The sequence below is a fragment of the Argopecten irradians genome, chromosome 3 (genome assembly GCF_041381155.1).
Source record: "Argopecten irradians isolate NY chromosome 3, Ai_NY, whole genome shotgun sequence".
NCBI lineage: Eukaryota > Metazoa > Mollusca > Bivalvia > Pectinida > Pectinidae > Argopecten > Argopecten irradians.
Genome location: NC_091136.1, coordinates 21,924,128 through 21,938,627, shown reverse-complemented (window position 1 = coordinate 21,938,627; position 14,500 = coordinate 21,924,128). Strand labels below are relative to the sequence as shown.

Here is a 14,500-nt window from a genome sequence, read left to right as displayed (position 1 = left end):
CTCTGTTTTGATTTAATAGGTTTGTAAGTCCAGTACTAAAAGGTTTCACACATGTCATTTACATCTGGGATGCCAGTTGAGGAAATGGTGTTATAGATTTCAGACTGATCTGCTCTGACACTATCCCAATGTGCCTTTTTGTACAGTGGGATGTTCCTAGATTTTACAGATGCTTTTTGTGGGGCAATGTCAAACTCGACAAATGGTATGTCGTGGTCGAAGATGCCTGGAATGATTTCAGTACGGGAGATTTGGTTTTGGTAGTTGGTGATAATAAGGTCTAACATGTTATCATGCCTAGTGGGCTATTTGCAAAGTTATAGTGCGGTTTGATGTGACTAGATTTGGGTTTAATTATCTTTCGTGCCCAATCCCGTCCGGGAAGATTGAAGTCACCCCCAATAAGAAGGGCTGCGTTGTTAAGAACTGATGCTCTTCTTAAGGATGTATCTAACCCAATATAACTTTCTCCGTTAGATATTTTGGGGTTATAGTCAGAACAAAGATGTAAAGTTCTCTTTCCTACAATTATACACTGTATATAAATTGTATAGTGGAACTATTGCCCTGGTATAGTGGAACTATTGCCCTTGTCGTCCCTCTCCCGGAATGCTGAGCGCTAAGCAAGAGTAGAAACTACCACCTTAGACTACAGTGCGTATGTGTCGGCCAGAATCCAGAGCTACCCCCACAGGGCGAGTGCTCAACAGAAGGCCAAAAGTGAGGAGGTGTCCATGTCGTTAGGAAGAATAGAGTCAGTTAGGAAGAAGAGAAAAGAAAAGATACAAAGGTATTGGCTATTTCTATCGCGCCCCTGTAAAATATATAAATATATGCGGTTTTACAATTCGTCAAAATTACACATGGTTCATTCAAACCTAAAATTGATACACATGTAAATTTGGTAGCCCTTTGAAAGTAATAATTGTAATTGATGTATCCTCCGAGAAAACTGATGTAAGATTAGGCTGTGATAGTCAGCATACGTGCTAATCAAAATGGCATAATGCATGATATAATATGTAGCTTCAGATATATTTAAATCACCGTGCCGGGGATTTCACACTTGCATTGATTTGTAGGCGAATTACGACGCTAATCATATCATGGCTTTTCTCACAAACTGTATGAAGTTTGAGTCCGATTTCTGCATCAGTCAAAATTATACAGAGGAACGGTTGAATTTGTGCGTAACATTTGAGGAGGCAGCTCGTCTGGAATCATTCTCGAATGAACTTACGTGCTATATGATTGAGACTGCGATGTACCTACTGTCTTACTGTAACGCATTCTCAAAGTGGAAGTTTGATGATCCGATGTCCTGCGCTAAGCAATACGGGGCGATGGTTTCCGTATGTTACTCACCTTTTCCGGACTACACCTCGGAATTTCTCACAAACTGCTTAATAGCCGTTGATGAAAACATAGGCAAGAGACAAAACGAAACTCAGACTGAATGGTTTTATCACATAATACAAGTCGCCTGTTCTATGAAAAACATAAATTTCACACTCGGCGGTTGTGGAAATTTACATTTAGATGCTGTCATCTTCAACGGCACAATGTACGCCCCAAAAGAACTGCTTATTTCTGTGTACGCGTATGTTGTCCCGACTATCGGAGCAGTTGTGGTCGTCACCAACACAGTCATGCTGGTGTTCATTGCCAAGATAATATATAACGATTCGGTCAAGCTACTGATGTGTACTATATGTGTCTCTGAGATGTTGACGGCCCTTCTGAGCAGCCCCCTCTTTCTGGGGATCGTAGTTACAAACACATACGAGGACTATCTGCCATATGGTTGGTGTCTCCTTATCATGATCACTTGTGACGTCTTAACGCCATTGTTTCACTCAGTCTCCGTTTGGTTCGCCCTTGGTATGACTATACAGCGGTATGTCGTGATTACGTTCCCTTTCACTGTGCGATCATATGGAATAAAGGGATCAAGGAATGTTGTTCTAAGATACATGGCGGTAACATTACTAATTGCATCCCTGTCTTTCGTTCCTGAGCTGATATTTATCGGGAAAACTCAACAGGTGCACGTCATGTCCAAAACCGATATTTCAAAGGAAGTTGTTACGGCTATGATTCCAGCTTTGTCCGGGGATTTGAAGAATGCGTCTTACATGTTGAGAGCTGCCGTTAACCAGATCATTCCTTCCATTTTAATGCTGCTTTTCGGAACTCTTCTGGTGGTTTCTTTACGTAATTATAAACAACTCCCGAATAGCACGAACCAAGTAAAGGCTATGGCGAACATGGAATCAATTAATACGACTACTGTCATTATGACTACCACCGTATTTCTCTCAGAAATATTACCAACAATCATGATCATACTAAACTTCGCACTCGATGTTAAATCTCATTTCGGTATAATCATCGGTTTTCATAAAGTGTTTGGATTATTCTTGTATCCTATCAATCTTATCGTGAGTTGCAGTATAATAAATGAATTCCGTCAGAGACTAGTTTGCTTTAGAATTTATAAAGATGAACTGGGTAATGTATAGCTATTAGTCGGACAAGGCTTTACTCAGATAGCAACAAATGGAATTACATTTAAGTAATTTTAGGTTCGTAATACTTTTAAACATAATTCTTCGAAGAACATTTTTTGTTTGTTTCATGAAGTTATTAAGAAAAAGACTGTTCAAATATGTAAGTAGGTGGGCATGTTTACTGGGCTTTACTTTTGTAGTTTGATTTCAAATTCAATTTCTTATAATAATAATCATACAAATTTCTAATGGAATCAATGATTATATTTTCGATCATAAACTTCATGAGTAGTAGTTTCGCAAAAGACGAAAACTTAATGAAGTTATAATGGGTTTTTGCATCTGTCGAAGCAACTGCATTATAGTGTTTAAAAAATAAAATTTTCATCTAATATTATTGCATTCTATTTTAATATTACATTATCCGCTGTTATGTACATCATAAACAAAACGTATTGCTATTTAAACTAGATGCTATAACGTAGTATTTACATCAAAGTTTTTGTTAGGTAATTTAGAAGGTCAAAAGTCAGGGATGTAAAAATGAAATTAACATTTACCTTGTTAATAGTACAATTTAAACTACAAGTAAGAATATCAATTTTGTTGTTTCTGCATGTATTTGTGAACATTTTCCCATGATTTTTAGGCTACACGAGTAAGATTTTTCTTTAAATCCCTCCAGTACTTTCTTTGCTTAGAATTTTCTGTAACAATTGTTTTAATAAGACGGACGACTACTGCACAATTTTGATATCTGTATTTACCTCACTTATTACACTTATACAGTTAATCTCAAAGTATATCGATGAGATCAAGTCTTATAGAGTTATTTAAACGTGAAACTAAATCGCTACTGACTTTTGATAATGTAACTGTGCTACCTTGCTATATTTTCTAAAATTTATATTTTGTGATCGTAACAATTATTGTGTAATCGTAACTCTTATTGTGTAATCGTAACTCTTATTGTGTGATTATAACATTTATTGTGTAATTGTAACACTTATTGTGTGATTATAACACACATTGTGCTCCAATATGCGGACTGTGGAGTGAGATTAATTATCAGGTTTATTGGTGGAAAGCCGGAGTACCCGGATAGGATCAACGAACAACGATCAGTACTTGACAATTGTCCCGCACGTGATTCGAACTTGCGATCCAGAGGTGAGGAAATGGTAATATGTTGCAACATCACTTAAACACTTGAGCAGAACCTCCATTGTATGCATCATAGTGGGTCTTAGAACCTTGGACAATTGGAGTAATTTATTGTGTGTTTACTTGTTATTGATCATCAAAAAAATGAAATTATTTAAATCCTGGTTATGATAGATTTCTTAAATTTTGGAAATATTTTTCGAAGTGAAATACATAGCTGAAATATAGAAAAAAACACACAAACTAAGAAGAAAAAAATATATCAGTGAACATTATCATTATTTTCGGACATGTTGATTGTGTTATGAGGTTAACAAACATATACTGTAATTTTAAAATAAGTAAAAACAGCAGCGTATCTTAAGATCTTTTTTAAGTATTGGTATAAATACATAACACCTAAGTACATTGTTTTGTTATGATATTTGTGGTTCCTAGCGTTAATAAATACCCAGTTCTGCTGCCAATATTGTCATTCTGGTTTTTATTAACTCACCTACTCCGAATTGCGTCCGTCGTCTGCCCGTCCTTCATGATACCGTTAATCGCTACTAGTCCGAGACTTCTGCTTGGTTTGTAACCAAGTTTGGCCAGAAACATCCTTGGGGAAGGGGAAAAGAGTTTGCATAATGTTGGCTCTTACTCCCTTTGGGCATTAAGCCAGAAACATTCTTGGAGAAGGGGAACCGAGTTTGTATACATTTTAGCTCTGTCTCCCCGGGGACAGAAGCGCGGAGCCTAATAGGGGAAACAGAGGTAGATCATTTAAATCGCAACTTGTCATAGAGTTCTCCATAAATTGAAACCGAATTTGGCCAGAACATCCTTGGGGAAGGGGAACAGTGTTTGTATAAACTTCGGCTCTAGCCCCCTGGGGACAGGGCCCAATATGGGGGAAAAGATGTAAATCCTTTAAATCGCGATTAGTCACAGAGTTATACATAGATTGAAACCATCCACACAAACACACCACCCTCATAAACATCTATCTATACAAAGCCTCTAACTCACATACATATCTACACAAACACCACACCCATACACACATCTGTCTATACAAACACCCCTACCCACATACATATCTACACAAACACCACACCCATACACACATCTGTCTATACAAACACCCCTACCCACATACATATCTACACACCCACATACATATCTACACAAACACCACACCAATACACATCATATCTGTCTATACAAACACCCCTACCCACATACATATCTACACAAACAACGCACACCACACCCATACACACATCTGTCTATACAAACACCCCTACCCACATATATATCTACACATCTGTCTATACAAACACCCCTACCCACATACATATCTACACAAACACCGCACACCACACCAATACACACATCTGTCTATACAAACACCCCTACCCACATACATATCTACACAAACACCGCACACCACACCAATACACACATCTGTCTATACAAACACCCCTACCCACATACATATCTACACAAACACCGCACACCACACCAATACACACATCTGTCTATACAAACACCCCACCCACATACATATCTACACAAACACCCACACCACACACCCATACACACACACTCTATCTATAAAACACCCCTACCCACATACATATCTACACAAACACACGCACACCACACCAATACACACATCTGTCTATACAAACACCCCTACCCACATATATATCTACACAAACACCGCACACCACACCAATACACACATCTGTCTATACAAACACCCCTACCCAACATACCCACATCATATCTACACAAACACCGCACACCACACCATACACACATCTGTCTATACAAACACCCCACCCACATACATATCTACACAAACACCGCAACACCACACCAATACACACATCTTTCTATACAAACACCCCTACCCACATACATATCTACACAAACACCACACCCATACACACATCTTTCTATACAAACACCCCTACCCACATACATATCTACACAAACACCACACCAATACACACATCTTTCTATACAAACACCCCTACCCACATACATATCTACACAAACACCACACCAATACACACATCTTTCTATACAAACACCCCTACCCACATACATATCTACACAAAAACACCACACCCCTACACATATCTGTCTATACAAACACTCCCACCCACATACATATCTACACAAAAACCACACCCATACACACATCTGTCTATAAAAAACACTCCCACACACATACATATCTACACAAAAACACCACACCCCTACACATATCTGTCTATACAAACACTCCCACCCACATACATATCTACACAAAAACCACACCCATAAACACATCTGTCTATACAAACACCTCCCACACATCTACACAAACCTTAACAAATCTGAACGTGATATAAAAGTAAACAAAACCTGTCTTTAAATAACATCAAAACTGATATGTTCACACTTTCACCTTGTAATTGTACACAGTAATTGACGCATGTGACAGTATGCCGATATAACGCTTGTCAAAATATAAAACTAAATCGGATTATTCAGATTACACAAGAAATGTTTCAACATTTTGTACGGATAACATTTTTTACGTCATGGGCCAAATTCGATGGCATCAAATTAACCTTTATATAAATCATAGAAACTAAATATTTATACCAACAAAACCAGTGAATTATCTATTTTATACAACGTGGCCATAAAAATGTCATAATTTTGTTGACAAAAGTAACTGCAGGTACCCTCTATTGCGTGATCGTTAAAGGCGACTAAATTTGGGATATTATTTTTTCTTCTTCCTAACTTACTTTCTTCTTCCTAACTTACTTTCTTCTTCTTTCTTCTTCCTAACGTCTCATCGCCTCTAACGTTTCTGCAGCTGCTTAGCGCTAAGTATTAATGGAGTGGGAAGACTGGTTCGTCCGTTTCCAGTATAATGTAATCGGCTGGAGTGTGTTGCTTGTTGTTTTCGGCAGTATGCTTCAATGAGATAGCACTATAAAAAGGACAAAAGTTCCACTATTACAAGGAGCGTAACACTAATTTACCGCAGCCTTCCAAAATATACAGACATTCACACATACTGGTGCCATCTTTAATTGATAATGGTTGTTGATAGGACGTTAAACACAACCGAATCAAATTATTTATAAAATAGATAAATAAATTTTAAAAATGACAAATGAGGTATCAAAATGATTCATTTGGGTTCTCTCCTTTGGCCGAGTTATATTTTGACATGTTCTTGCATCAGGGAATCCTTTGGTGTGGTTTAGCTTGGTTTATAGGGTGGGCCTTCAGTTGAGCGTTCGTCCCTGTGAGATAGGCCTTTGGTTCTGTCCCCTGGCCTAGACACACCATAGTCTATAAAACACATTCAAGGATGAGACGCCGGATCACCACGGGTTGCAAATGTTGAATATCCGGGAACATCCGGCGTCCCAGGGCTCTATTACTTCCTAATAGTCTATAGTGGCAGTTTCTGTTCCTGCGTACGACTTAATTAAGTGGGGCGACTGGTTTGGCCTTTGTCGGTAAAATGGGAAATGGTAGGGTTTTCTGATGGGTGTCGTTGGCGGTATGCTTCAGTGAGATAACACTATAAACATGGTAAAAGTTCCACTATTACACGAAGACCCAATGCAAATATTCTGTCGCCTCCTAAAACGAACAGATATTCAAACGCAACACATTGCATGCAGGGACATAGCTCTTAAATGGATATAGAGGTTTGACTCTTTCATATGTACAGGAGATAGAACTATTCCACCCGCGGGTACAGAATTTTGGGTCAGAACCGAGGCATGCCGAGGTTTCTGACCCAAAATTCTGTACCCGAGGGTAGAATAGTTCTATCCTACATAATTTACATATGAAAGAGTTATTTTCTCACATTGCTTGTCGAGTTACTTGCACGAAAGGTGAGGCAGCCATTTTGTTACAAAATCTTAACTTCTTAAATAATTGATCGATTTTAAAAATAAGAACGCCATTCGAAAGAGCTCATCAAAGTTTGGTTTATATTTAAATATAAACAAGAAATCTTAGGTAAAACGGTTTAAAATGCAAATTAAAGAAATGAAATGGTAAATAAATCCGGCAAATCAATCGAAATAGAAGAAAAATGACGTCAACTTTGGCTGATATGACGTCATTTGATTGTTCGGCAATTGTGACGTCACAGCTATGTAAGATAGATTTATCTTACATAGCTGTCTTTCATGGGACAACTCTATCTTACATGCAGCTAATGATAAAAAATCATAAAATTATTAATTATGTAAAATTTAGCGGGCGAAGTTTGTTTTTTTCGAGGAAAATTTAATAACATATATTCAGAAAAGCCTATTTAAAAATGAATAAAAAAAAATCACATAATTCCAAATACCCACAATGAAAGTATAAATAATAAAAAGTCAGATTTGTTCTGCCATATATTCGATTGATTGATTGATTTTAGAATGAAGTTATTACATCCGTAATCTGATTCCGTGTCAGTGTATGAGCCTCGTCGTAGTTGTAACATTTTGATTGGTGATGCAGTGCTCAGGGTGTGGTCTTTACACAAAATACGAGTTGCCATGGTTGTATCCACGTCCTAGACGGATTGCAGAGTCATGTTGTATTATAGTATAAATACTGATGCTTAGCCGATATATGTATATTATCAATCGCAATGGAGTTGTACAAAAGCTGCTTGGAAAACGATACGGATTTCTGCAGTAGGCAGCTAAATTTCACAGTACGACAGTATAACGCATGTGCGTTAATGGAACGGAAAGCTCGGGACAGATACGATAAACCGAGCTTTATATGCTACATGGTCCAAATTACAATTTTCTTGTTCGACTACTGTAGCGAAATCTGGAACTGGGATTTCAAATTTGGCGTTTGCCTTAGAAATTATGGGAATGTAGCATCATTTTGCTATGATTTGTTTCCGGATGTTTCTAGCCATTCATTCTACAATTGCGTGGTCACGGTTGCTGGACAAATTGGGAATAGACGGAACAGAAGTGAACGTGAGTGGACCTACCATATCAAAGATGTCATGTGTGCTATGGAAGAAACTAAAAACTTAAGTGTCTGTGGTGACTTCGTGGCCTTCATATTCAACGTGCCATCATACACTGCCAATGACATGTTGAGCGACACATACGGGTATGCGGTCCCAGTAATGAGTACACTAGTTATCCTCTCTAACACAGTCTTAATGGTGCTCATTCTTCAGGTTATACCCGACTTTTCGTCGAAAGTGCTGATGGTAGCCGTATGTACATCTGAAATGTTGACTGCACTGCTAATCTGCCCCCTGTCTCTTGGATTCTTGGCTACAAACATCTCCCAAGACTATATACCATATATCTGGTGTATCATCGTCATGCTAGTCTGTGATATTTGGACGCCATTTTTGCACGCTGCGTCCCTCTGGCTCGTTCTCGGCCTGACGCTACAGAGGTGTATGATAATGAAGTATCACACGATGGACTCAGACACTTATAAAGCCAAAAAACTCACTAACTTCGTCCTCGTATTCATAGCAGCAGCCATCCTATTTACATTCTTTTCCCTTATCCCGGAGTTGATATTTATAATGGGAACTAATCAGCATTTAGTTAAATCTAAGCTTGATATGTCAACTGATATAATCACAGCTGTGGTTGAACCATCAATGCTATCAGGATATATAAAAGATACATTATACCTGGTCCGTGGCATTTTCAATCACATCCTTCCTAACCTAGTGATGTTTGTGTTTATCGTCCGACTTTGCTTACTTCAACACCAGTATCAACGGAATCACAACGACAGTACAGGTGAGGTTTCTCACACGGACAAAATGAACTCCACCAATTTGATTACAATTATCTTCGGGCTGGTAGTCTTTTTATCCGAAGTGCCGGTAAATGTGATAATGTTTCGTAATTTTCTTAACATGGACAACAACTTTGCTAATATCGTTGGAATTCAAAACATGATATCCTTCGCTCTCTATCCGGTTTGTCTCATCATCTGTTGTATTTTTGTAAAACAGTTTCGCGAAAGACTATCTACGTGTTTTTAAAAAGATTCCCAGCGAAAATGAAATCCTTTCTGTTGTCCTTATTGTAGTATTATATCCACCATTTTTCGATATATAACTAGGCTCGTTTAATTTTCTGATGTTAATCAACTGCTTTTAAAGCTAGCTATGTTCTATTTATAAAATTGTATATGGGTTATTTCTCAAGTTTCCATAATGACTAATATTGTATGTTATGTATGACATTGCGCAAATAAATAACTAAAATCTAAATGAGTTTGTTTGTTTCCTTTCAACGACAGACAGAATGACAACTTTGTGTACAACCTATACAAACAGCAACGAACTGCTTGGAAACACAAAGAACTTCACGTATAAGCACATTTGATTTTCACCGAGAAGATTTCAGAGAAAAGAATCTTGTTGTTAATCATGCAGAAATGAGACTAGATCGAGATCAAGATGGATAACGCCTTCTGATGAAAAATCAAAATTAACAAAAGGTCGAAGTGAGATAACAAAGGCCGCATCATATAATCGGGCAATAATTTATAATTTTAAATGCTACCACTGCTTCTCCTACGTCCACAAGGTCCATACGTGTACATAACTGTTGTAAACATACTTTCAAACATACATATTCAATTCTATGAGGATCCATTTTACTGATATGTAACCTTCACAGAATTTACCTTATCTATACGGACTACGTATACCTTCGGGCTTGGTTGTTGTTCTACTGAAGCTTGCCGTTAAAGATCCGGTATATCATACTGATAAATGGTAAGCCAGTCATCTGTTTCTCTTAATTCTGGACTTCAGGCAAGAGACAAAACTCCTCGATCAAGAGACAAAAAATGAGGCGATGTGAAGATAGACGTTAGGAAGAAGAAACTCAATTAGAGAAAGAAGAAAGATAATATAATTTTATACATTTTTTACGATAGGGTCAGCAGGTACAATTCTAACGCTTTTAGGGTCCAAAAGCAATGACGAATAAGCACGGAGCATTACCTTTTGTTAATTAATTTAACCTGTAGTAATTAAATTCCTAATAAAATATATAGTTTTTAAACTTTATAAAATTTAATATTCTAAAATGGTTTGTGCCCCTTTTGACCCCAAAATCCGTCAAATGTTCAAGCCTGTTATTTAGTGGTTAAAGTATTGAATTTCAAATACTGAGTACATTAAGTATAAGGGTTCTGTATCATTGCAGCTGGCGTTGCTATAACCATTCTAAACAAGCGAAAATTTTGGAAATGTGGATATTTTGGTCAATTTGGCGTTTTTCATCTAAAAACTGCAGAGCGCATCCTTCAACGAACTTTATATTTCTACTGAAACAGTACATGAATTGCCTATTCATTCTCAGAAAATAAGTTTGTTCAGGGTTGTGCTGTGTAGTCTATTTAGGCAAAGATAAGATATGTTTTAATTCGCTTGATTTATGCATATTTCGGATGATCGCCATAGCATAGCAACAAAAGCCGTAAAATCAGAAAACTTCCAATTTAATACAATGAGAGTTGTAATAAGTATTTCAAACACAATAACTTATTACTTATTTATTTTGTTTACTTTTAAAAATCCATTAATTTGGGGCCCATATCATACATAGTCCACTGTTGTGTTGTCTTTTATGATCATGCATGATGACAGCAGGTACAATTCTAACGTCATACATGCAGGACAGAAGTCTTAGGGTATCAAGTAAGCATAGCGAATGTTGAATAACTTACATAATATTATAGGTATTTAGTTTAAGCAATTTAACTCTAAAAGCGTTTTGATTGGCTGAATAGTCGTTTGAATGGACATTATTGTGATAATTTGATTCAATTTTTTCTTTTTTTCTTTATTTTGTTCATAAAGACCGATTTTGGCCTGGCAAACCAGCTTTAAAACATATGGTCCACACGCCGCTATGTAAAAACAGCTCACTCCTGTGATATAAGTTTATGTCAAACCTTCACTAATTATACTAAAATTTATTTTTCAGACTCGACCGAATTTTCTTCCTCAAATTCCATAGACAATGTTATAACTCTTTCTATGTATCATGGTTTTATTATCGCTGTAACTTTTGTTCCTTTTGGCCCATGGCTATCAGGCTATTATACTGACTGTATATTCTATATCTATGGTAACTGTGCGAATCCATCATTGCGATGACTTATTCAGAACAGATTTTGTGCAACCTACCCTAAGTTTGTTTTTCACTATTACTGCGTCTGATTTGCCCATGCTATGTATGGCAGAGGTTTTCCTTGGTCATATATTTTTCGATCATCCTTGTAGTTTTCCAAAAGTTCCTAAACAGTGCGTTGTTTGTATTTTATCTTAATCATTGAGAGGCATTAACATATTTAACGTTTCCTATTCATAGTTAGATTCTTGAACTCTTTATTGGGTCTTTATGTTTAAATTCCATGTTTTATGCGTTAATTAAATTATGTTACCAAGCGACTTAAAACGTCAGACAGTCAGTGATATGAAATAAATAACAACAAAGCTTATTATCTCGATTAGAATTCATGGATATAAGGTATTTACAAAAGAGTGTATAATTATGCAGCTTTCGATAAATATAAACAGAGTAGAAACCTGGTCTTCACCCCACAGGTACATCTGAAATACAATGAAAAGCAACATCAGAATCAAAAATTACGGGAAGAGAGTCCGGAAACATTTCTTATTACATTATTTGACCTTTAATGTTTGAGATCCATGTTTTAATTAACTTGAAGTTATTTTTTCTGTATTATAGCCAATAGCATTTTGATGGTTACAAGTATCATCAGATTGAGATAAAACGCATTAAAGATAGGTTTCTGCCAATTTTCGTTTTTTGTTCGATACTAACACATTTCATTTTTGTAAATGCACAATTATGAAATAACTTTAAGCATAGCGTGTTTAATTGTAAGATACAACGGTTTCTCAGAAATAGTTCAAATCCCTAGAGAAAGTAACACAATAATCTAATAATATTATTAGGTATTATCATATACTGTTGCTTTATATAGAACATAGCTGTAACACAAAGGTCACAGATCTAGATTGCATAATTCAGATAAAACACAAAACAAAAAATAATTGCGTAAAACGAAAATTACGTGCAAATACGCAGGAACCCATGTTTGAATTAAACATATGAGGGACTGTTATGACACATTCATTTTTAAATCTTAAACATATTAAATATACTGTATGGTCTCTTTGTGTTTTGTAACATAATGCAATCAATACATCCAGGCTATACTGCGACAAACCGATGTATATTTTACTTATATATAATTATAACACCGTCAGAGAGACTTGAGTGGTTAAATGAAATGATGACATCAACCGTTATATATCTACATATTATATAATAGTTATGTCATTAAGCTATTGGGAAATAGGTGATGTGACCGGAGAAGTAAAGTCTTGATTACTCATACGATTGTATTTAGATGAAATGCATTGACAATTTAACATGTACTTAGCATTATGAAAACAATTCAGACTCACAGATACTGTAAGCGTCAAGAAGGATTAGTATTGGACACCACTTTCAGTAAATTGGCAATAAGAAACATATTATTGAAATTCACCTGATGTTTGAGGATGATCTTTTTATCATTAATACAATCGAATATTTGATAATTGATGTATGAGGCTACTTACGTGTTACTGGCTGAGTTGCTGTATTAGATGCTGTGGTCGTCTTGGCTGGAAAATAAGTCGATACAAATATCTAATATGTTTGTGCTTATTTCAGGTACAAACATATGTATTTATATTGGTGGGAACAACTCTAATCCATGATGGTGATGATATATAGACAAAAGTAAATCGTACTCACTAGTTATAGAATAGACGATAACGATTTCTTGTAACAATATTAGCAAAATTTAAATCGAAAGTAATATATACAAAATCCACAGACGTTGAAATCGAGCATGTAAAATAGCGTATTACTAGGGTAACTGAAAGTGTCAAAGGTATTTGCAACATATTGATTGGGTTAGCTGACTATATTTGAGTGTGGCGAAGGTTATACGGATGTCTTTGCCAAATTCGAATTAATATGAACAACTATGTATACATGTACAAGAAATGTAATTAACATGGTTAATACGAACATTTGGAAAGTTAAATCATTCGCGCTATTTTAATAGCACAATTTGTCTACTTTGTGTAAGCAAATGATAAAATTACTATTTAATTAACTCAGACTCGTTTTCTAAATTGGCAGTTGATAATTTTATACTGTAATTAGGATCAAAACAATATAATAAGAAATAATCTGGCGAGAGTACTTTTATTGTTTTATATTGAGATATTATCGTGTTGCAATTTATCATATACCATCTACCGTATGTGTAGCAAATGAAATTTTCTGGAAGGGTTACTTATGACATATAATGATGATATGCTAAACATGAGAATGATATGTAGAACACACATTGGTATATGATAAACGTTTATCCGATAATCTGTAAATAATAATCACTATTACAGTTTTCACTGCCGCTAAAACCCTATTGTCCCGGTGCCTATTCAGTCTTTGCATATTTTGCAGAATTACCTCCCTTTCGGGTAGGTATCCATTGTGACGTCATTATTTTGTGAGCACAAATCACGTCGTTTTCTTTGAAAAGTATGAAGCTATCCTCTGAAATAATGACGTCACAATCAATATCTATTCACAAGGGTAGATAACTCTGTAATATGCAAATACACCATAATCAACAATCCTGTCTTATTTGTTTTATATGTTTGTGTGTACTATTATACCAAGAGAATTACGATTAAAGGTCAGTGAGGCTAA

General features: G+C 36.1%; 1 protein-coding gene across 1 annotated transcript in view; it reads right to left on the bottom strand.

Moving 5' to 3' along the window:
* Nucleotides 1-11,259: 11,259 nt before the first annotated feature.
* The window catches only part of LOC138319557 (platelet binding protein GspB-like), a 42,617-nt gene continuing 39,376 nt past the window's right edge, over nt 11,260-14,500 (bottom strand). The window contains exons 32-33 of the mRNA XM_069262709.1: nt 13,354-13,398; nt 11,260-12,312 (exon numbers count right to left, since the gene is read on the bottom strand). Coding sequence (XP_069118810.1) covers nt 12,296-12,312; nt 13,354-13,398 — 62 coding nt within the window. The 3' untranslated portion in view covers nt 11,260-12,295. The remainder of the gene's footprint in view (nt 12,313-13,353; nt 13,399-14,500) is intronic.